General features: G+C 43.6%; 1 protein-coding gene across 2 annotated transcripts in view; it reads left to right on the top strand.

Annotated features, from left to right (window-relative positions):
- The window catches only part of GNAO1 (G protein subunit alpha o1), a 297,622-nt gene that overhangs the window by 226,356 nt on the left and 45,891 nt on the right, over positions 1 to 25,375 (top strand). For both annotated transcript variants that reach the window (XM_048817046.2, XM_048817045.2), the window contains exons 5-6: positions 15,631 to 15,759; positions 17,329 to 17,458. In XM_048817046.2, the coding sequence (XP_048673003.1) occupies positions 15,631 to 15,759; positions 17,329 to 17,458 (259 nt within the window). The remainder of the gene's footprint in view (positions 1 to 15,630; positions 15,760 to 17,328; positions 17,459 to 25,375) is intronic.

Here is a 25,375-nt window from a genome sequence, read left to right as displayed (position 1 = left end):
AGGCAGCCCCGTGTGATCAGTGTCACTTTGGGATTCTAATAGCTCTTTTTAAAGTGTAGGTCAGCACTCCCCCTCTGTAAGCTTGCTCTTTGGACCCAAGCATTTTGAAAATTAAGATGATTTGGAGCAACATTTCCCAAATTTTGAAACTTGACTCCCCTCTTCCGGAAACTGAAATCAATTGCAAGCCCATCCTCACACTTCAGCCCCCATCCCCCCCGCATGTTGTAAAAGACCTTGTCGTCTTATCGTGGAATCCAGACAAAAAACGTTATTCAAGCAAAGTTAAGGCTGACAGTAGAGCTGAGCAAATAATTGGTTTTTCAGTTTGATGCCAAATCACATGGTTTGACATTTCTGAGAAAAAACCTGGATTTGTTTATTTGTTTGCATTTTGTTTTGGTTGAAAGTATTTGCCAAATTCAACCCAAATTCATGAATAGCTTCAGTGCCCCCCGAAGTGTGTTTTCAGCTAATTCGTCACCAAAAATATTTCCTGAAGCTCTGACTGAGCGCACATATCGACAGCTTCAAGAGAAAACTCCTCAAAGGATTATTGTCGTTAGTAAAAACCAACTATCTAAGAAGACAGGAAATACGTTAAAGTTAAACTTATAAGAAACACCAATATTTTATAGTATAAAAATTCACAGTTAAGGTGCCCAAACTACCTTCAGGCCGCTCATGTGATGACACCCTAAAGACATCAGAAGCTCATTATCTTGTCCATCCATAACAAGAGTTTCATCCATTTCTAATTTCCCCATACTAATTTCCCCCTACTGTTACTCACACCTTCTTGTCAACTGTTTGAAACGGGCCACCCTCATTAGCACTACAAAAGTGATTTTTCCTCCCTTGGTATCCTACTGTTAATTTAATTGTCTTGTTAGCACTGACCCCCCACTTGGTAAGGCAACTCTCATCTTTTCATGTACACACACACGTATGTGTATGTGTATACCTGCTACTGTATTTTCCACTCCATGCATCTGATGAAGTGGGTTCTAGCCCACGAAAGCTTATGCCCAAAAAAATTTGTTAGACTCTAAGGTGCCATGAGGACTCCTCGTTGTTTTTGCTGATACAGACTAACACGGCTGCCCCTCTGAAACCCATCTCATCATTCACATTCTAGAATGCCTCGCTCTTCATCATACAGAGGTTCTGCCAGCTTCAGTCTTGACAGCCATAGAGAGCCAACAGGAAAGAACATCTGAAGCCTCATGCACTCTCAGCATCTGCTGATGTTTTCAGAGAGAGACACAAACAAGTTGAGCTACTAACTGGCCATTTTCAAGCACAAATGCAGACTTTGTGCACAGAGTTACAGTAATTGCATATATAAAATGTATGCACACATTTATATACACATTTCCAGGCTCCTGATGTCTTGAAAAGAGGCCTATAAAGTAAAATTATTACATTTCCAAGGGAATCTTGTCTGTTTTAACTGCTTTCAAGAGCCCCCTAAGTGTATAATATAATGTTTACTCGGTGGAATAAATGCACAATTTAGGCGGATTATTTAGCATATTATTTCTGACAAGCCAAAAGTGTAGCAGCAACTCCTCCAGAGATGCCATACTGTGCGCTGCTATGGCTTTGTGTGTGTGTGTGTGTGTGTGTGTGTCTCTCTCTCTCTGCCTGCTAAGCACGTTATTCCACATGAGTATTTTTTTTTTGCACTGAAAATAAATACTTCAATGGTGTAAATAAATAAATCAATCAATCAGCTCCCATGCCACCTGAGAACCCCATTAGGGTGTACAGTGTATCCCCAGTCGCTCTCGACTACCTCCCCATCTGCTTAGGTATTTATAATGCTCCCATCAGAGCACTAACGAGGCACCAAATTACGGAAAGAGTGCAATACAATCTCAGGAAGGCTTCTGCTCTCTACTGCAAGCAGAGCTGCTCTTCGGGAGTTCTTAGGGGAGAGTGGTGACCCCTTTTTCTTACTCCTTAGTTTTCAACCCACTTTACTTTCCAGCTTCTTCTGGCCCTTATCCCTAGTAAGTTCTAGGTTGTTCTTCAGCCCTGCCATTGTGAGAAATAGGCCTTTGTGGAAAGAGGGGCCAAATTGCATGCTCTTAGCAACAACAAATGAGCGTGTGCCATCTTTCCTCACAACCAACACCACATCCATGTGTGAAACCTAAGCCAACACAGTCAACCGTACAACAACAAACTAGCATGTGCAGCAAGCAATATTACAAGAATAAACCATTCTGCCATATCCCACATTTTAACACGAGCGTCATTCCTGTGAGTCAAGATTTTTTTTTTCCTTTGCAGCAAAAGCCAAAGTCTCTTTATTTTGTAGGAAGCTTTAATTAGACATGGCTGATCTTTCCATCACCTGGTGCTGTTCCACCAAATCTGTAAAAACTCTTCCGTGTCTGTAATTACTGTGTGTCTTGTGTTTAAATGTTCTGTCGCTGATCTGCAGAATTCAACAAAATCCTCGTCGCAAGGCGTGAAATATTATTGGACAAAGCAGTGAAGTACACAACAGTAGCCATTTTTCAGCCCTTCCAGTCTGCACAAAATAAATCCAATGTGTGTGATCTGCATTCAGCTTCCCAGGGTAACTTGAAATTGTATCATCAAATATCATAACGTATTTATTATAAACTGCTCTTTTTGTGAGCAAGAGATGTCTTCCTTTTGACAAATCACCAGGTTTTTACCACCACCATCTACAATGTGTGGTGTGAACTGCTGCTTAGGGACTCTATAAAAGCAGCCCTTATTTAGACAAAATACCCAGTTAAAGTCAATGAGGAGGAGGAGGAGGATTGCTAAGGACTGCAGCATGGAGGAAGGAAGGAGAGTCTTGTGGTTAAAGCTCTTAACTGGGACTCAGGAGACCTGGATTTGCTTCTTGGTTCTGCAACAGCCTTCCTGTCATGTCCTTAGGAAAGTCAGTTCTTCTCTCAGTTCCCCATAAATGACGCGAGGATAATAATATTTCCCTAATTCGCCGAGGCAGGGGGGGTGGGGTGAGGTTGTGAAGACAAATTCAATGTTCATGATGCCTTCAGATATTACAATGATACAACTATTGAGGCGGGTGAAGGAGAGTTTTACATTAACTGCACTGGATGCTCTATTGCCTCCACTCCCTCCAATTCTATGCCCATGAGAAGGCCCAGCAAGGACTTTTTATTGGAAAGAAAGGAAACCATGGTCTGATGAACCACTGATATTTTCCAGGCCTGACACTGCTTTGTGCTAACTCCATTCTCCCTTTGCAAATAAGCTACTCTCAGCTCAAACTCCTGTCCTGATAGACTACGTAGGCCAGAGACACTCTTGGCTTAGCCCACAGAGATGATTGTTGCAAACATAGAATTGAGCTGACAGTACTATTTAACCATTGGCTCACATGTGGAGCAATTCAGCTATTGGGGCACTTCATGAGGCATTGCCCCTCCAGGACGCATAGTCGCTCCCTGGCCCATGGGAAGAGAGCACAGGCTGCACCATCCCATATCCCAGTAAAGCCTTCTCCACTTTCTGTGCATGGATAGATCCCAGAGGCACATGTGAAAGCTCCTGCATGCCTCCGTGCAGGGATTGCACTTGTCCCTAGCCCTTGCATGGAAAACGCTGGACAGTAAAAGGCAACTTCAGCTCTCCAATCCCTCCCCACCAAATTTCCCACAAACCTTCACTGCCTCCCCCCCTGCATCTCAATCTGTCCCATGTTGACGAACACCAGGCTGATTTTATCATTTCCTTTCTCTGAGGGGTTTTAAATTGAAGGAACCGCTAAAGTCAAGTTATTTGGCTATTTTTTTGTACAATCAGGTATGCTGGTTGATTTTTGGATTATTAGCAAAATGACAAGGGAAAAGACCGCAATCACAAAATGCCATCGCAACGACTCTTGCCATTTTGATAAGGCATCCCAGCCGGGCATCAGATCTTCCTTATCCTGTAACATCTTTGAGAGGAAATTCTCTAGCAGATAAGTTTCTTTAGGAATGGAGGCCCACCAGAATGACATAGTAAATGATACCTGTCAATCAAAGCCATGTCTACAAGGAATTAATTGGCTCAAAGTACTCCGAGGCAGCTACACAGGAACCAGCCTCCTGCAGCACAGACTCAGAAGTCAGGCCAGACGAAGCGAGATGGGATGCGTGGGTCAAGTCTTTCAGGTATATTTGAACAGCCACAGAAGGCTCAAGTTGCTCCTTCAGCTTCCAGGCCACTCTGCAGTTGATCACATTGGGCAATATAAAAATATGACATGAGGAGTCTGACAGAGTGGGGCTGCTCCAGTGACAGTCTGTCTTGTACAGGAACTAATGAGCGGTTTCAGCTAGAATAGCAGCAGACAGAGATCTTCACCCACTAAATAGTCAACCCAAATGTTTTCTGAAGGTATGGAAAAGTTTGGATCATTTTTTTCTCCCGCATTACTTTAATTTGTACGTCTCTTCTCGTTTCTGGGTTCTGAGCTGGACTGAAACCAAAATGCTGAAATACCACGAGAAGGCTCATTGCAGAGTATTTCTGGCCTGTTTGCATGACATTTCTAACCCAGGTTTGCAGACCCAAGAGATCCAGATGCAACTGGGATAACAGACACATTTTGGTTCATATCCAAGCCTTCTGAGGTTTGCCTATCACTAGTTTTGGGTTATGCCAGCCATGTGGTAAGATGTTGGAATAGAACAGAGCTGTGAAATTAGCTTATTTCATCACACACGGTATCTATGATGGACATACAATGTGAGTAGCAAATGGAAACCCCAGCTGATAGTTAATTGGTCAGGGTACCTGCTGTACAGGGAAAGGAGAATTGGACTCTTGGTAGCATGGCCCCGTTAGCAGCAGCTCGTCTTTCTAAATGGCAAGGTGAATGACTGCATGAAACAGGCCTATCTCATGCCAGTTTCAGGTGGGCGTAAAAAACCCATGTCTGACAATTGTCCTCCCACCAAACCCTAGGACTCCTGTACTTGATTGACACTAGAGCGCAGATCTCCTTAGCTAAAGTTTTCCTTCCCATGCCAGCTAAAGCTAAACCACTCCACTGGATCAGATCTTTTGAAATGGCGTCTCTGCCATGGATGATCTGATTTTTTTTTTAAATGGGCAAGAATTGTTTTGCTTAGGGGTGAAGAAACTAAAGTTGCTACCCAACACTATCCAAGAGTTTAAAAACAAAAGCAGAGGTCCCATGTCCTTATTCAGATCCTGGGACCTCTGACCCAGCCAGTGAGGGGCCAAAAGGTTGAACCCAACAGGACTAGTTACACCTATGATCGCACCTGCTTGCCTTCCAGAGTTGGAGAAGGTTGCCTTGGGACAAAGAAAATGAGCCGGAGTAGGGATTTCACTTGGCTAGCTCTGTTGATAGTGAGCCTTTGTAACTCGTCAGACTTCATCATCAAGCAGGCTGCATTTTCTAGAGCAAGATCGGTTTGTTTATTTCTCTCCTGTGTCGGGGTTGAAGTGGCTTCTCTTACTGTCATGGCAATGCTAGAATGCCATGTGGATGAATCAGCTGCCTCGAGCTCCCATGCCAGACCCTCGTCCTGGAGCACAGCAGCATTCTTTCTACAATTAAGGTTTTGGTTTTATTAATCAGAACAGGCCTTTATTATCTCAAAGGCCCTGCCAATTTATTTAATTTTTAAACTTTCTCCGGCAGTGTGGAAAGCCACCAGCTCCAAGGGTTAGCAGGCTTGTAGCAGCAGAAATTGAAGCATATGTATGAGAGAGAGAGAGAGAATCAATCCTCACACACACACACACACTGTGCTGAGCCTCCCAGCGCAGAGCTGGTCCTGACTCCAGCTCTGCTGTTTTCCTCTTGGGCTGATCCCAAGACGGGGAGACCTAGTCAGCTTCATCCAGGAAGATCCAAGGGGCTGGAAATCAGCCATTGCCACCTTCCTCCCATTTAGCAAAAGAAGATCAGGTAGAACTGGAGAACAACCCGACATGAAAATGGTGTCATTAACTAAAAGAGGCAGCTCTGCAGTCTGTGTGCAAAACCCCTGTGGGAAAAGGAAATCAGGGGAGTCACTGTCAGTCATCAACCAAAAGCAGGACAAAATTCTTCCATAGTCCAGTTTTGTTCTGGGCCATATAGTTTACAAAACATGAGGACAGTACTGAACTGCAAGTCTCCAGTATGTTTCATTTGGGAACTCTTAGAGAGTTCTTAGAGAGCCCCACCCACCGTCAACTACTACAATGGCTATTTATTATTTGGTAAGCCCTGTCAATGTAGCTGCATCCTGGGGTCAGCTCTGCTCTACACAGTGATTTTTTTCACCTGGGCTTTACCAGTAACATCACTGGTTATGTGCACAACTTTTAAAAAGAATTGCTCCACTGCAGGCTCTCCTCTCTAGGTCTCCCTGTTGATGGTTGCTCCAGTCTGGTGATGGTCTACCTCTTCTTCCTCCGGCCAGATCACACTTAGTCCCGCCCCTTCCCGAGTAATAGAAAGTCCAACAGAAACAAATGTCCAATCTCTCTGCCCAGCCTGCCACCTGTGATTCTGGGCCCAGTGGTCTGTACATCATTTTCTCAGGGGCTTCACCACACCTTACCAGTGGCCAGTAGGGGAACCCCAGTCTAACCTCTGCCCTGGGTTCCCCAGGATAGGCAGTCAAGGTTCACCCCCAACGGACCCCTTACTGCCACCTCCTGGGACTTCTTCTTCCCAAGCCTTTCCCTGGGCTTTCCCCTCACCCTGCAAGAGCCCTCTTGTTCCCTACACGTCTCTTCACTCCCTTCTACCAGGAGAGTGACCACAAAGTTTCTCCCAGCAGCCCCCTTCCATTCCAAACATACTCTGTTTGTAGCACCACCCAGCCCCTCCTCAACTGGGTTTCACCAGTAATTAGTCCTGACCCATCCTTCAGGTGCAACCCATGGGTGAATTAGCTTCTCTCCACAAAAGGTAGCCAGCCTGTCAAGTGGGGATGTCATGCTGCCTGTATTTTTGGTTCTGTAAGTGGGCTTTGGGGGCAGGGGACAGCGTTATGATTATGACTTTGATCATACCAGAATCTGATCTGTTCAGCTGCAAAATGGGGATTTATCAGCTGCAGCAGCAGCAGGATGATGAAATGCAGGTGCTGCAGCGAGAGACTGTATTTGGAAAAAAAAAAAAAAAAGCAGTGTAATTGAGGGGGAGCGGAGAGGATGAGGGAAAACAGCGGATTGGGTGTCTAATTTCCCTAAGTGCATTCTCAAAAGCGCCTTCCTCTGAACTGGAATCGGAAGGCACCTACCTGGTGCTTCTGCCCTATTATTTTTTAATCTATTGTCTTTTTTCCCTCTCCATTAGGACAACTCATGGTTAGATCCGTGAAGAACAATATTCAACATCCTTTAGAATTAAAGGATGAAATGGGATGGGAGCGTGTGTGTGTGTGTGGTTCCTATGCTCAGGGATTGATTTCTAAAGGGGCATAGGGTGATTGTGTGCATAGGTTTCCATATGTGAGGATTAATCAAGGGGCATATTATGATATGGTTGTGTGTCTTTGATGACCGATGGCAGAAACGGTTTTATATGACTGGGTCAGGAATCATATGTATGACAGCATGTGTTTTTCCTGTGCTCCAGAATGATTGGACGAGAATATAGTAGCATGCGTGTGGCTTTTCCTGTTCTCCAGAAGGATTAAGGGGGAAAGATGTGGCAGATATGGTAAAAGGTGGGGGGGTGGGGGGGAGGTGCTGTACTATCATAGTACGTGTCTGCCTCATATCAAGCCGTCCCAAATAACTGTATTAAGATTTGTTTCATGCCTGCTCAAGGCATTATCCACAGTTGGTGTTTGTGTATGAGGGTTGTTTTTCATTTGTGTGGAAGATATCACGAGAGGCTAATGTACTTGTGCAGAGCAGCTACCAATGCTGTTTCAGTCAAGTGCCTTTTGTTTATTGCTTAATTTCAGGGATACCAAATAAGGACTATTGTTAATTACACACCAGGGTATTTGTCCATTGATTAAAGAAAACAAGAAGTTAGTATCCAGGCTTGAATCGTGTGAAAAAAATTGATACAATGATCACTATTGAAAAGTCAACGTTTTCCATTAGTTACCTCACAGTAATAACTGAGATAATCACAGATGAACTCTACTTAAAATGGAAAAAAGCTGTGGTAACTGTTAGCTAACACTGATTTAGTTGTTTGGTTTTTTTAATGCCAGCAAATTAGACTGCTGGGTACAGTACATATAACCCTTTGGTCATAGAGAACATGCAAATCTTAATCCACATGTGGGCTGCTAAAAGATCACTTTAGAGATCCCACTTCATTTTCATTAATGTCAACGGTTGCAAGCATGAATTCCTAGGAGATATCCTGAAAATGTTCCTCCTTGAAAATAGACCCTAACGATTCTGCTGAGCCAGCTGCCTCTGCTATATTTTGACCCAAGGTAGCTATTGATTGAGGCTTTATTAAGGTCATTTAAACTCAGGAAGAAATCTGCCCCCTACCCCATGGTCTAGTATCACCCAATTTAATGCACTGGGGAGGTTTTAAGTATTTCTAGGATGCATCCAACATTGGCTGTTGTGAGACATGCCGCCATTGGTCTGTTTCTTATGGTAATTCCTATACGGCAAAGTCATCATTACCTGTAGTATCGGTGGACTGGTATTACATGCTGTTGCAGAAAGTTAAAGAAGAAGTGACAAGAGGCTTTACATGTGGTCTCAGCAGAGTGGTTTTGGTAATCTGGATTATTTTAAGCATTACTCTGTAAAGACATTCAAGACTGACCACGCTTTACCTTTTCGCATGAGCTGTTCAACCTGTTTCTCTGACTGTACCTCAGGAAATTATGTTCTTTGTGGACTTTACTTTTAGCAGCATGATATGTTTGGGGTTTGCCTCATAAACGGAATGACTCAGGAATCAGCAATCTGCTGCAAAACAATGCCTTTAAGATAGAAGATGCATACAGTAAATGAGCCATTCAACTCAAGAGCATAAATGCCAGATGCTTACTCATGTATCCTAAAACTCTATCCTTTCTGATGCTTTTTTGTTAATTCCTGCATGCCCAGAGCAATGCAGCCTGCAAACAAGCTCTGGTTTGCCCCTTACGATGTGTTTACAACACCCTAGTTTACAACATCCTGGTGCCCAAGTTAAGCAAAACAGGCCCAGTTTCCAATGCCGTTATGACGTAGATTGAGGAGAGTCATATGGTCATTGCACATCCTCTAAAGTGTCATTAAATGGATGTTGGTATCCTATGGGTTGTGTCATCAAGACTGTTGGCTGTGACAACTGTCTGCTGCAATATTTTGGCCTTTGGGTTACAGTTCTTAGTGTTTCTCAGGATCACTGAGAACTTTGTAGCGATTTCTCCCCATCCTCACTAAAGTGGGCCTTGACTCCCTGTTTCTCAGCAGGGCTTCTTACCATAGAAGCAGTAAGAATTTAAGTTCTATAGGAAGGGAAGATTGCGCTTCCATTGACCGTATATAGCATCTACAGTGCACTGTAGTCCTATCACAACAGCATTCAATAAGTGTGCGTGTCACGTAACAGAATCATGACCCTTGGGGCAGGTCTTTATTAATGTGTGCAGTTAGGATCTGCTATTCTTTGAAGCTTTAAAGACCTCAGGCAGTGGGGAACTGAACTAAGCTAAAAATGTTAAAACAGGCCATCCAAAGCAGACAGCTTCCCATTCCTACAGCTCTATATTAGTGAAACACCTGTGTGCTGATGCACTCCTACCATGAAGCTTGAGAACATTGGTGAAACATTGCATTTCAACGCCCAGCGCACTCAGTTCAATTGCAAAAAGTTCAGTTGAAAGGATGCTGCTCCAGATTTAGGAAATTCCAAGCCCCAGCAGCCAACAGAACTAACACTGTATAAAGAATGGGGTTGAAAATTAACATTGAAAATACTGTGCCTTCCTATAAAGTGAGGGTCCGTCCTCATCAGGAATAACAGAAATACACAGGCGCCAGAGACAGGGAATGGAAATAATTTAAGACATATGAGGAATGCTTGAAAAGATTGGGATTCTTTAATTTAGAGACGAGACATATAGGAGAGGACTTGCTAGAGGTATACAAAAGAATGAATGGTGTAGAGAAGGTATGTCAGGCACATTTATTAAAATTCTCCTTACACAAGAACAAGGGGGCATTCAACGAGAGGGAATGGCAAGACATTCCCAAGTGATTAAAGGGCATACCGCTTACATGATGCAAAATTGGTTTGTGGCACTCACTGCCACAAGACAGAGAGCCCAAGGGCTTAGTAAGACAAACATAAAAGATGTATTCGCATAATGAGAACACACACAGGTACAGTGGATGAGAATTTTTAAAACTAGGGCTATAAGCTTTGATGGTTCAGGGCATAAGCTAATCATTAATTAATGGAGATTAGGAGGAACTTCCCCTATGTGACAGACATAATTATCCACTGTGCGGGCAGATGGGAAGTTCTTCTTGAAGCTACTGGACATTGCCCATGACAGGATAGGGGACTAGATGGACCATGGGTCTATTCTTTTGTGTCAATTCCACTGTGCGGGCAGATGGGAAGTTCTTCTTGAAGCAACTGGACATTGACCATGACAGGATAGGGGACTAGATGGACCATGGGTCTATTCTTTTGTGTCAATTCCTGTGTTGCTACGCCCTCTACATGCTGGTTATCTGACTTCCTGGCAATCTGCAGCATACTAAGGCTGCAATTTGTGGGCTGGATCTCTGCATATTCCTTTTCTTAGCCTGTTCTTTTAATCTCTTTTCTGTTTTCACTTCCTGGAATATAGAGAGTAATCCCCCAGGGGAAAGAACAAATTGTAATAACTATCAGGAAACATGCTAAGGTGAAGAGAACTGAGCCGTTCGCAAGAAACAAAGATGAATGCATGCATCCAGTGTGCAGCTCAGAACAAAATATCCAGGGAGAAGTTCCTCATCCCCACTCTTACACCCCTACTTTTTTCATGAGGGCATAGACCACCAGGTGTATATGAGCAACTTAATTTACTGCAAAGCTGGCTGTGTATGCTTGTGTAGAGAAATTCACTTCAGACAGCCATCTCTTAAATAATACAAGCTGACAACCAGTTGTGAATAGAACATGAGTGATTATGTCTGCAGCCATCAGAGCGAGGAATCTTATTACAAGGATGTGCTGATACAGCCCCCATTCATACATCCAGGGCCCATCACAAAGCTATAAGGGAGCATCTATCACAAAATCATTATGTTTTTTAAAAGCTTGACAAAGGGCACAGTAGAAATAATTCTACTTAGACCTTGCAAGTTCCTTGGGTGACGTAATTCTTGTGATTCTTCACTGAAAATGAACAACAAAAACATTCCGTGGCAAACACATAAGATGACAAAAGCAGGCTGAGCAGTGGGTTTGTTGTTCAGTTTAGAGGATGGCTTGGTTTTTCCCAGTGTAGTGGAATGTACCGTAAGAGCATGGAACTGAATGGAGACCAAGGTCTTTCTGTTCAAGCGCTCTGGTCAAAAAGTAACTCAGGACACAAATAAAAAATCAGTTGGTAGGTGTTACCCTGTTCTCCCATTTGTTGCACATCACAAAACCACCACATAATAAGACCCCACTTCAGCATGGATTTACACCCATGAATTCATCTTGGATCAAATTTTCAAAGGCACAGAAGGGAGTTACATGGCCAAATCTCATCAAATTTCAATGGGCATTGGATACCTAATTCCCTTATCAGGAGGTAGCCGTGTTAGTCTGTATCCACAAAAATGATGAGTCCAGTGGCACTTTAAAGACTAACAGATTTATTTGGGCATAAACTTTTGAGGGTAAAAAACCCACTTCTTCAGACGCATGGAGTGAAAATTACAGATGCAGGCATTATTATACACCGGACTCCTCGTTGTTTTTGTGGATACACACTAACATGGCTACCTCCTGATACTTTAAATTTAGTGCCTTGCATGGAGTGTCAAGTATCAGGAGGTAAGTGTGTTTGTTTTTGTGGATACAGACTAACATGCACAGAGAGGTGCATGAGTAAAGTTGCTTGGTAGCCTGGTATTGCAATACCAGGGAGTGTTGCAGATACAGTTTCAGGTACTTTGGCACAGCTGTGTGAGGTGCCTACAGCTGGAACAGCAGGACGTGTTGCAGGTCAGGGTTGAAGTGTATTAGACTATATAAGAACCCAGAATTAACCAGCCAAAGATGTTACAGGTCAGACTTGAGGTACAGCAACAGAGCTGCATGGGGAAGCGCACATATGATCACGTCAGTGCTATGAGTCCTCCTCTTCCACGAGCGCCAAACCCACTCACAAAATCTTACATGTAACAAAAGGTACATTTAGCGTAAATTGAGGGAGATGCTCAAACCAGACTCTATGTGCATCCAAACGTGGAGGGCTCAAACTTGAACTGCCTTCCACCCATCAGTAAATTCATATTAATTCTGGGTGACATGATCCTTTCCTTACACAATCTTGCACCATTTCTCTTCCCATCTCTGGCATTTTCTGCTAATTCCACTGGGGCCCTTTCTTCATGCATACGTGTAACTCACATCAACTTCAACAGGAGTTACAGTGTATGCAACCTGACAGTGGAAAAGGTCTCATCAGATGGTACAGCTGAATGCTGAAAACACTCATTAAATTTTAATCTAAGCTAAATTCATCTTATTTCTATATGCTACATTTGATCAGGCTGAATTATTTTAAGCCTTACAACCTGCGTTTGGGTGAGTAAATGGATCATGGTTTCCCGAGACCCAATGATCGATGGATAGTTTCACCTAAGAGGAACGTTGATTTAATACAAAAAAAAAAAAGTGAACCTGTATGCCTCAGGTTTGAGTGTTGGGCCAGTCTATACAATGAAGGCCTGTAATGTCCAGGAATCAGGAGGGTCAAAGGGAAGTCCTGATCAGAGGTCAGAGTTCACACAAGGGGTCCAGTCACCAGGAGATCCAATCCAAGGGGAAGGTACAGCAAGGTGGGGCCAGGGCGGGTGGCAGGGCCAAGTCAAACGAGGTGACAAGCCAGCAAGTCAGGGTCAGATGGGTCTGAGAAGAACTAGCAGGCAATGGCTCATTGCTCAGACAAAGCAAGAAGGGAAGCAGGATGGGCATCTACGGTCACCAGCCAATCAGGGTCAAGACCATGTGGCCAGCCAGGAAGTGGGTTGGGGAGCCCACCCAAGTCTGTGAATTCCCTGGGACTCTCATGCGTTGGTGTGGCCCGGTGGCCAAGGCTACTTCCCAAACACCCAGTGGGCCTGGGTTCAAGACAAAGGCAACAAACATTCATAGATTTTAAGGTCAGAATTGGGTAAAATTTTCTAAAGCACTGTTATGGGGTAGACTAGGCCCAAAGACCCCGTGCTGAAGGCCTCAGGGTTCTGCCACAGCCATCCCAGGGAAGGAGCAGTGGAGAGGTCCTCCAAGCAGGCAAGAGTGGCTGCAGGGGAAGCAGCCAATCAGTGCCCAGGAGGGCCCTATAAAAGGAGCTGCAGAGTAGAGCAGTAGTCAGTTGCTGCTTGGAGCAATAGAAGGAAGGACTGCAGGCCTAGCTGCTTGGAAGAATAGCAGGGCCCGGGGGAGCATTGAGGGAGTGCCTGGCTGGTTGCTAGGACTTAGTAGGGACTGAGCCTGGGGAGGGCTGCAGGAAGATAGTGTCTCCAGGGAGGAAGCTCTGGGGATACAGCCCTGTACCAGGGCTGGACTACATAAATACCAAAGCCTACAGAGGCCTAGAGAGAGACAGGCCCTGGGTGACCATATATCCTGGAAGGGGGTTGTGCTGGTTAACATGCAGACAGTGTGACTCAGCCGGAGCGCTGTGTCACTGACAAATCCTCCTGACAACCGCCAAAAGGGGTCACCAGAACTAAAGAACCAGACATGCCTAATCAGAAGGGGGCAGCGAGAGGTGGGTGCCAACTCTGTTAAAAGCACCTAAATGACTTAGGATCCTAAATCTAATTGTCAAAAGTGGGCTCATAAATGACTTGGTGCTTTTGAAAATTGTACCCTTAATGATCATCTTTTCTGACCTCCATTATTTCTGCTCTGCTTACACCACTACTGTGTTCTGTTTGGGTTCTATTTTACTTATGGCTTAAGGATTGGAGCAGAACACTTGGGCTCTGCAGACCTAGGTTCAATGCCAATCTCTGCTACTGCCCCACTATGCAACCTTGGCCAAGTTACTTAGGGCCTGATCCAAAGCCTATTGATAATAGGAGTTTTTTCACTGATTTCAATGGGCTTTGAATCAGGCCCTACTATGCCTAGGCTTCAATGGGGATAACTACTAGAGCTGGTCCAAAAAAAAATTTTTTCTCAACTAGCCCAAATAATAAAGTGGACACGATAAAAATCTTTCCAACTGCTCATGGCAAGTAGCTTCCACTACCACAGTATTTGCATTGCTACCTATGGTAGATAACGGGAATACCACAGATACCTCAGGAATTATGATTAGGCAAAAATGTGAAATTGTAAAAAGCTTAATGGCAACCACTGTACTTATCTACCTACCTCAAAGGGAACATTTTGCAGGTGTTGAGCTGGTTTCTAGATGAAATAACTATGCCAGGCCCATTCAGAGTCAGCAACTTCTCCCGCAGAAAAGCCTATCATTTTGTTTCCAGCCTTCTTATTTCTAGGCGTTGTTGCACACCGTTCTTTTTCACTGGATGAACTTATGTCGGGCTCAGTCCTGTAAGCTTGTGCCCAATTTGAAGCACATGAGCAGCTTCATTGATTTTAAATGGATTACTCATGTGGTCTGCATGTGCTTAAGTGCTTTGCTGGTGGATTGGACCAGGGTTGATCAGCCCCTAGCAGGATCCAGCACTTAGTGAATAGTATTTATACCCATGCCGTGTAAAATGAAGCCACCAGCAGCGACATGAGACAAAATTTTCAAGCTTTGGTGTTGAAATTAAGCACCTAAATAAAATATATTTGAAAATCTGGTATTTAATTCCCTGGTCGAAGCCTTAGACTTCTGTATATGCACTTTGTGCTTGTCTTCTCTCTCCCCCCCTTTCACCTATCATATCATTATTATTTATATTACAGGAGTACCCACAATGGGTTAGGTGCTGTAAAGATACAGGAGAGGACATTTGCAAAAAGCTTACCATTTGGGGGGGGGGGGGGGGGGGGGAACAACAGTATTCTACAGTAATGGACCAAAACACTGCAGTGTAGGAGAGCTTTACTATAGTCTTCTGGACCATAGTTTGAAAATGCTGTGGCATTTTCGAAAAAGCTTTTTGGAAACTCTTTAGGGCTTTTTTTTTTTTGGGGGGGGGGAGGGGGGGTTGTGTAGAGTGCCAAGCACAGTCAGATCCTGATCACCACTAGATGCTACTGCAGTACAAATAGAAAACAACAAAAATACACATTTCACAGATTGGAATCCCTTTATCAAGAATCCTATCAAGCAGAACCTGATCATTTCATTTCCTGCTTCCGGTTTAATGGGAGATCTTGTACTTGAGCCAGTGGGTTTGGGCTTTTTTCGAGAGAGGATTTTTTTTCCCTTAACCAAAGAGCACTGAAAAATTAGATTGACAACAATTAGTGTTTCTTACTCTCCCGTGATTTTTTTTCTTTTATAGCTACCTAGACAGCTTAGATCGAATCGGAGCTCCAGACTACCAGCCAACAGAGCAGGATATACTTCGAACCAGGGTCAAAACAACCGGCATTGTAGAAACCCATTTCACATTCAAAAACCTCCACTTCAGGTAAGTTTGATGTGAATCCACTGTTATATTGTCAGGCAGTGCAAATATCAGCATTGTATGACTGCAACCATATTACCTTGGCCAAAAGTTCTCCTACAGTATGCTTGTCTGACTAGCTGCTATCCTCCACCCTAGAGGTGGCTGCATTTCTGTGGGTAGAAGCATATGTAAAATGGTTTGTAACTGAAGCAGAGTACACTCACCACAGATCTACCCACTCATGGCTGGGTATGGCATGGCAGTTCTGTCCTCTGTAGCACTCCCTTCTCACAGCTGCTCCAGTCCTGGTGGGGGAGGGTGATCCCTCCTTGTGACTCAGCCCTCAAGCTGGGTCACACTTCAGTTCCTACCTTTCCAGGATAACAGAGTCCAGCAAGAAAACATCTGGTCCCTCTATCCATTATGCCACCTTCAATTTTGTGCCCAGTGATCCATACATCCTTGTCTTAGGGCTTTCTGTAATCCATATCCCCTTCCTGGGGGCTGGTAGGGGAACCCAGTGCTACCCACTACACTGGGTTCCAGTCCAGGAACCTAGGACAGGCAGTCAAGGTTCATACCACACAATTCCTTACTGCCACGTCCCTGGGCTTCTTACTGCCAAGCCTTGTCCTGGGCTCTCCTCGCCCTGCAAGAGCTTTCCTGTTCCCTCAAGGTCTCTTCACACCCAGTTCCCAGGACAGGGACAGCAGAGTTTCTCCCTTCAGCCTCTTTCTGTTCCAAACTTCCTCTGTGTATAGCACCACCCAGCCCTTCCCCAGCTGGGTTTCATCAGTAACTAGCCCTGACCCACCCTCCAGGTGCAACCAGGTGGATTAATTGGCCTCTCTGGCCCACATTAATCTTTTCATCACCTGTGTGGGGTAGGCACCAAGGCACTACTTGCCTTGGTTTAGAAAAAAAATCCCTGATGAGCAGGTTGTTCTACATTTGCCCATGATGGGGTTCCTTGCCCCTTCCTCTGAACCCTCTGGCTCTTGCCTGTGCTGGAGACATGACACAAGGACAGACAGACTCTGCTCCAGTCTGGAATGGCATATGGGAAAAACATTCGGCCATTTGTTGTCCACATGAGAGAGTCACATGTAGGCAACGAGAAACTCCACACGCTGACACTCATGGAGTTTGCCAGTAATTGTACTCTCGAGTGCAGGGCGGACGGAGGTTTCTAAGACACACACAATAAATTAGACTGGGAGTTCAGCCTCTTAAAGCCACAGATCCCCTAAGATACATGCAGATTGCTAGGGCTCTCTGGAAGAGCTGTCCTCAGAGAGGCCCCTTGCCCATGCACGGTCAACAAATCCCCCACAGCACCCAAGCCCCTGGACAATCGTCAGGAGCTATGCTGTCATGGGTTCCCCTAACCGCCGCTGCCCATAGAACTCCTCCTTGGGGACAGCGGGGTTCCAAACCTCAGAGAAGGAAGAAGTGAGAGTCACTGCAGACTCTGTTGTCCTGTGCTAGGAGCCCTTCAGAGATGAGTACTTAGAAATACAAAAGGGATTACTAATATTTTCCCTTTGTTAATAAAGAATAAATGAAGAGACGTCCCTGTTTCATGCACAGGCTGTTCGATGTGGGAGGTCAGAGGTCAGAACGTAAGAAATGGATCCATTGCTTTGAGGACGTCACAGCGATCATTTTTTGTGTCGCGCTGAGTGGTTACGATCAGGTGCTCCATGAAGACGAAACCACGGTGAGTGCTTACGGGGCGACACAGGTCCCAACACCTCATCACTGGCCTATTGCATAGCCTGCCATTGCTCAGGGATCAACTCACGCTCATTGGCTTGTACCAAATCAATGGAATTTTGTTAATCATACGTCTTCCCTTGATTCTGAAATCGTGTGCAGATCCCTTCTTCCCCTAACCCTTGGAAATTAAGTCTTCCATTGCCCAGGGTGGAGTTAACCAAGGTAACAATTTCTTGCTCTGATTAAGTTATAATGTTTTCTTTTCTCTCAAGTTGATCAGTGCAAAATGCCATGGGACATAAAGAGGATCCTGAACCCAGAGAGTAGAGTGATAAGCAATGAATAGGTGCTTTTGAAAACAAACTTAAGGAAATAAATAAACAGCACTTGGAACATCCAGATACACAAAGCTGTAGCAACCCCACAAATTCCTCAGGCGGATTCAAGCTATCAGGGTAACCTGCTTCTAAATGCAAAAGAAATTCATTTTCCCGGTTAAACGGGAACTGTTCAACTCTTGGGTGGAATTTGTTTTATGGGGGATGGGATTATCTCCTATACCTCCCCACTGTGATACTAGGCCTGAAATACTGCATGGAAATTGAAAATAAGAGATATCAGGATACACTAGCTGCCAGATGATTGTGTGGCACTCCCGTTAATCTGAATGTGTTAAAAGTGTGGGCAAATAAAGGGTGGGAGAACAGTCACTCGCACTTTTCACCAACTATACGGCATGCACTAAGAAAGATACCTGTGCATTTGGGGAGATGGAATGTCAATTACAGAAAAGGCAAGTCGTTTTAGGAGTAACCAGGTATTTTCTTTTAAATGGAGTTGCACTTGCCCAGCATTGAAGAACCAAAAGTCAGAGCTTCCTAAATGTTCTGTGCATGCCCAATGTGCAACAATTCAATGGAGATGCTATTGTCACCAGTTTCTGTAGGAGGCTCTAACGTTTATTCCCTCTTTCCTGTTTGTAAAGCATCAGAAGTTAGAATGGATAACACGGTGGGGAGGGACTCTAAAAGAGTTGGTAACTTGCAGGCAATAATGGATTCATGAAGAGACTTTTTGAGCACTGATATTTACATCTTCTAGGTCAGATTCATGAACTCTGGTAAAGAGGTCACGTGCTTGTTGAAATCCTACATTGCATTAGTTTAGGTTACATTGACACCAGAATTTAGTCTGATAGTAACATCCTCATATCCGCATCCCCCTAGATCTACAGATTCGGATTGAGATTCTGAATCACCGTACCGCACCACACTCCTCCAGAAAATATTTAGGATGCACTGGCTACTTTATAATATCTGTATTAACTAAGAACCCTTCCTATTCATGTGTTTTCCACTTTCTATGTATCTATCCCAGTATCACAGATATTGGCTGGAATTTTCAAGGGCCTAAGGGAGTTAGGGGAAAGTCAATGGGAATTGGGCACCTAACTCTCAAAGCTTTTTGAAAATCCTGCCCATCAACTCTGTGATCAATTTTCTGTAATAACATTAGTGTCATCTGCTATATAGATCTAAAATAATAGAGTACAGCAACTCTGTTGTGTGGGTTTGTGAACCACAAGTCTCCATAGCTCCCAAGAGACACTCACCCACTGAGAAGGCGATGCCCCTTCTGGAATGGGAAATCTGCCAGTCACACGATGTGGAGGAGCATATGCAGGTTAGGAAGGACTTAATCTGCAAAAATGCCTAGGGTCTGAGGTGCAAAGGTGCTGATTACCATCAGATGTCAGTTGAAGATGTGGATGCTCAGGACTTCTGTAAATGAGGTTTATGTTGTCTCTCGTTAGGCACCAAAAAACTGAAGCTCCTGAAATTAGTGATCACTTTTTAGTGCTTTGGCCTTAACCTTGGTTTACCAAGGTCTATAAAATGTGGATAAAATTGATTTACAGGAGTGTTGTGAGGCTATATTACTTAATGTTTGTTGCTCCCCACACCATCCATGGTGACAGAAACATCAATGACCTCTAACAGAGAACAGAAATACAATGATGATTCTCAATGGGAGCCTTACTAGTGTTGTATTATGTCTTTAATTCAGACTATGTTTTCTGAACCCCTGATGTAGGCAGAAACAGCAGCTTCTGTAACCCCAGTTGCACCACACTCTCTCCATTAAGAATATTAGTTTTGGATTAATTTGAGGTGCAGTTCTGGGATTTTTTTTCTATGTACATTTCATTTCACAAGTCACTCCCTGGTACTCTGGGCAACAGGAAAAAAGACACAGATTCTGATCATTTGACTGGACAGTTGTCAGTGCAAATTAAAGAGATAAGGTGGGTCAGGTAACATCTTTTACCAGCATCTGCTGGTGAAAGAGACAGGCTTTTGAGCTTCTACACAACTTTTCTTCAGGTCTTGGCAACCCTGCAAAGAAACTACAACACTGCAAAGTGCAAATTAAATGCAGATGATGCTCTTGTTTAGCCTAACTATACAAGTCCTGCTGAGTTAAAACACAAGTAGTGAAAAAAGAAAACAACAAATTCAGTATCCTTGGCCCTGTTACTTCCATAACTCAGATCTCCTATGCAAGTGGCATGCTGAAAACACAGCATCTACTGACAGTTTGACCTCAGTCAATTTCACCCCTATCATTCTGTCAGGAACAATTTCACCTACAGCTTTATTCACCACAATCTCCTTCCTTAAAGTATAGTTCAGCTTTAAAACTAACTGTGTAAATGGCATTTCCTAGGTCAGGTGATTTAGCCCCTGTGTGCATCAGTCAGATCTGCTGCCTTTATTTACAAAAAGGAGCTTTTACTGTTTCATACTTGTTAGCACAAAGGCAACAGTTAAGAAAATAAGCTAGATTGTGTTCTTCTTTGCACATCATCTGTCGAAACCCTTACTAAGTTCCCATCACTTAAACCTGTGCAAAACCATTGAAGGCCCTGAGATTGCACAGATGTCACTAAGGGCAAAATCTTTATTACTGGTGATGATACATGAGAAAGAAAGAACCCAGCTTGTGTGTGAGGTCTTAAAACACGTTTGCAAAAATGGCACTTGAAAAAAATATTTGTTCCTTGTAAACTGAGCATAACATTGACAATAATCATGAGAACTCACCTCTTCATTTTATACTTTTCTGAATAAAACTGTACTTTACGTGGACAAAATTATAGTTACAATACAAACAGTCTCTAATGAAGATCCTGGATTTCTCTCACTGGGCTCAAATGGGCAACCAGGCACTTAAAGCACCAGCCCCTTGAGGTCTCTCTCAGTGAACTAGACATTACAGGCAGCTTCCAGTTTCAGGCCAATCCTATCAGATGAAGACTGAACCCAAGAAGTTTGTAGTGGCCAGTTCACTGGAGAGCCAGCCCTTAAGCAGCAGTTAATTGTGGAACCTTGTCAAATAGGAATGGGCAAATGAGTGCAGATAAAATAAGAACTGATCCAAACCTTCCCCCTCAAAGTGAAACCTTGCTTGTAGTTCACAAAAGTTGCTCATTTTTAATCTACTTGTCATGACCCTTGTTTTAAAACCATGCCACACTTATCTGTTATCACAGCACCTAGCATGCGCTGTAGTATTTGAGACCACTGCTTTATAGTACTGTCGTAATTTTCGTAAGGGATGCCTCTCCACTTCTATGTTTTCAGGGAGGAACAGTAAGAAATACATGAAAACCAGAAGAAAGGCTAGTCCTCCTGCATGTCTAGCTTAGCCTGAACTAATAATCTCATGAGAGAGTTTCTTCTCATGAGATTTCTAGACCTACATTCAAGTACCAATCCAAGCTTTGCATACGTAGCCAATCTGAACTTCCTGAATTCAGCCAGGCACTGCTATACTGCCAGCACATCCAAAGCCTTCCTCATATGATGGTCCAACCCATGACCTGACTGTCATGCTCTACTCCCAGAGCAGAAGAATGAAATGTAGGAGTAGACACCCACAATGGAGTTGGAATTCCATTGGTTTCGTACATATTCTATAGGTAGAGACAGCAAAGCAAAATGAAATGTTATGCCGAGTTTTCCCCTAAATCCTCCCATACACAGTTCACAGAAGCTTTCCTCCAGTGGTAAGATGGATCTCACACAGCGGCTTACGGCAGGCAATATAAATCTAATTAGTCCGTCATTAGGGCTGCTAGGTGCCACCACAGTACTGAATAAATAATAAAAGGGGGTAATACTCAGTTGCTAAGTGACTGAGCAGCTCCGTGGACATCCTTGCACAGTCACACTCTCAGTGTGGTAGTTTAGTGACTTTTTTAGTCTTCACAAGACAATGATATGAAAAAAACCCCAAGGCCATATCCAAATCCCAGGTAACAGTTAGGGGAAAAACCCACTAGCAACATTCATATACAACACGGGAATGGATCATAAGCAGGTGGGGATTTTTATTGCTCCCTATGACACTTTTTAAGACAATGGTGGCATGGGATCTACCATGTGAACCTATAATATCCTCTTCAGTTCTTCCTTTTACATGCTAGGTTAAAAAGGCAGATGCGCTTGGTACACTTTGCTGCCTCTGGAATTAAACTGTTTAGTTCCTCTGTATCTAGCTGGTATGTGAAGATACTGTTTGTGTCCTAGTTGCTGAATGTGTAACACACTCACACCTTCGTGCTGTTGACCTTAGCTATGCATTAGTGTTGGACCTTTAGAAACTGGCACTCACTGAATGATGTGATTAATATGCTCTCCTGGCTATAAGTGTGCAGATTGCACCAGTCATCCATGTGCTTAGAAGCAAAGAGCAAGTTCAAGGATCTTTGGCATCTGTAGAAAATATAACTAGAAGCTGTACATTGGGGAGCAGAAGAAAAGTATTGATGCACAATAGTCCTGATCAGGATGGTAGCAAGATCAGAGAAGCAAATCACCTCCTCTTTGCCACCAGAGCACAAAAATAGGAAATATTAACTGCTGCATTTGAGAACTGCTGGCAGGAAACAAGGTGAGAGACACTAGAAGATTTTCTTTCCTTCCTTCTCCACCAAAAGGACCAAGCAAATGCATCTAGAAGTAGGCACAATGTGATAAAAGAGGTGGAAATATTAAGAGGACTCATACAGAGGGAAATGTCATGGTTTCCCAGCCCTATTTGCCCCAGTCATTACAACAGAAGCAGAGTTGAGACAGTGGGTGGAAAAGGAGAGCTCAGGGGAGTAGTGGCAATATTCAGCCAGAAAACAGATCTTAGATATTGTCGGGAGATGGCTGTCCCAAACCCAGAGGAGACAATAGACTAGCTTCATTCAGCCTGGGGACTCCAGGAGCAATGTCCAATCCTGGCACTCGAATTTGTAGGGTATAAAGGAATGTTTATTGCAAGTACTGTTTTCTACTGGGGTTTGCCATTTAATTGTTTCTGCTGTATGTACGTAATGGTGACGACTCAATGACATCAATTACTTACTCAAGGAAAGTGTTCCATTTCCCTCCAGATTTTGATGTAAATTTAAAGGGAAAAAGTCATCATGGGATTTTGGAGCATGTTGGCTACAGTGGGAATATGACAGCACTAGCTAAAAGGTCCACCAGATGAGAAGGCCTCTGCTCTGTTTAAAAACCAAGATTTCTGTGTTCACTATATATTACCTGATGTGCTTTGACTGCAGTACTGTATAAACGCTGCTGTTTTAACCTGTTCTGATTGTTCTTTAATTATTTTATAATTCTGAGATGATGAACAGAAGGGTATGTATTATAAAAGTCCAAAATGTCTAGTCTCAGATTGTTCTTCATTCAGTCCCAGAAGCCGTGTTTACATCTTGCTGTGTATGCATCTTGTTTTAACAGTTAAGAATAATAGAGAATGGCACAAATAATGTTCTGCGAGGGACTCTGGTTAAAAGTGACTCTGTGTATTTGTGTTCCTGCCCCTTTCCACCTTCCATCCTCTTCTTCCCCCCTCACAAAAGGGTATTAGAAAGGCAAGGGTCATCTGAACCAAGTCCTTTCAGCTTTCTACAGCTTTATGATTTTGATTGCACCTCTGGCAAAGGGAAGCAGCGCTCTGTGTCTTATATACCCCACAGTACAAAGAGAGGTATGAGCACCTGCACAGTACTGTACTCTCAGGTGACATTTTAAAAAGAAAAAGGAAACACTTGAAGGTTCATCCAGCTAAGAAAATGGGGTAGTTCTGTCCTTCTGTGCTATGTTGAATTATATGTAAGCAAACCTACCAACTCATTTACCGGTGGTCAAAAGGATGTTGACTGTTTTCTTGCAGCTTGCACCATTAAATTGCAAGATGCCTTCTTTCTAGCATCTTCGAGGATCCAGGAAAAACAATGGCGTCCAATAAATAAATGAATGATTAAGCGGGTAGCCACCTCTTCACCACACATCATTACCATACAAGCTGGAGGGGAAAGCGAACCCCCAATTTAATAGAAGCCACAGCTTCTAATCAAAGCTACATGGTGTCAGTAAAACGGGAAAGTTGCAGTTCTAGCATTTCATTTGATGCTACATCTGGTCACCGGTTCAAATATTTCCCTTGTCCATGGAATCATTTGTATCTAAATAAAATGTTCAGTGATCATTAAAGGATGTCCAGCGATAAAAAGGAACGTGCTAATAAATAAAACACTGGGGTCAACAGTGCAGCCTCAGCAAGAGACGTAGACAAGCAGTGGCTGCTGAATAGGGCCCACTGTACATACGCTGTACAAGTCATTCTGTGTGGCTACATGCAGATGGGCTGTGCCACACCGATCACCGAAACAATTTAACAGATGAGATTATGTACGACTTTTGTATCTCGCCTATTTCCTGTGTTCACTGTACCAGCTGCTAGTCTTGTATGAGTGTTGGTGGACTGGGGGTGTGCCCTCTGAGGTGCTCCCAATGCCAAAAACCAAGCAAGTGGTCTGGTCTGTAACCTGATTTGCCTTTGATAATCCCATGACTCTTTGGGTGTGCTTCGTCCTCATTATGCCTGCTCTCTCTGCTGTCCCGTTCCCGGTTGGGAGGTGGCCGCGCAACCGGCGTGCGCATTCCGGCTTCGGCCTCTCGCTCCAAACAGCACCAAGCCTCAGCACCTTCACAACTTTTCCTCGGCCGTCTGACCTTATCTAACCAAACAAAGGCCAAAAAATGAGATTTTGAGAGACCCACCAAATTTGGCAGGTATGAAGCTTCTCTTGAACCAAGAAAAATGAGTTAAGAGTTGAAAGCAGCAGGGGAACATGACACTACTGGTTGACTTTGCCGTGAGCTCCTTCCACCACCATAAACCACGTGGCGGACTTTGCAACTTCCTAACCAATACATTTAATTTCTTTTGTTTTATCTGTTTCTGTATCTTTTTGTCGTTGCATGACCTATAACTAAAAAGCTGCCTTCCCCCTGTGTGTGTATTTGAACGCGTGGTTCCTTTATTGGCAAACAAGCTAATGTTCTTCCGTGAGGCATGAGCTAACATCAACGGGCTAATCTGCTGACTTGTAGTTTGGTTGTTCTTAGGTACCTTCTGTACAGGGTTTTTCCCCCTTTTTTTCTTATTTTCTTTTAAAATTTTTCTTTGCTAGACGCTTTTTGTTGAGCCATCTTCCAAAGAAGCCCCCACTAAAAAAAAAAAAAAAAAAAAGCAAACCCACTAAACAAAATAACAAAACAAGGCAAAGGTCACGGCAAGGTCAATAACAAGAAGATGTCACCTTGCTGTCTGCTTCCAACTCTGGATTAATTCAAGGATCTCACCAGTCCTTGGTTAATGTATCCAACCAACTGTGTGCCATACACACACAACAATGAAGTGAAAAATTTTAACCAGAATATTTTAGAAAATCTGCATGACCTGCACCTACACATAGATCTGACCAAAGGGCAAAGTAGCTTCCCCCTACATGCATGGTGCATGATCATTTATATGAGCTGAAATCCTGTAAACTATACACTATGCAAAA

The sequence above is a fragment of the Caretta caretta genome, chromosome 12, assembly GCF_965140235.1.
Source record: "Caretta caretta isolate rCarCar2 chromosome 12, rCarCar1.hap1, whole genome shotgun sequence".
NCBI classification, from domain to species: Eukaryota; Metazoa; Chordata; order Testudines; family Cheloniidae; genus Caretta; species Caretta caretta.
This window is presented reverse-complemented; position numbering and strand designations above follow the sequence as displayed.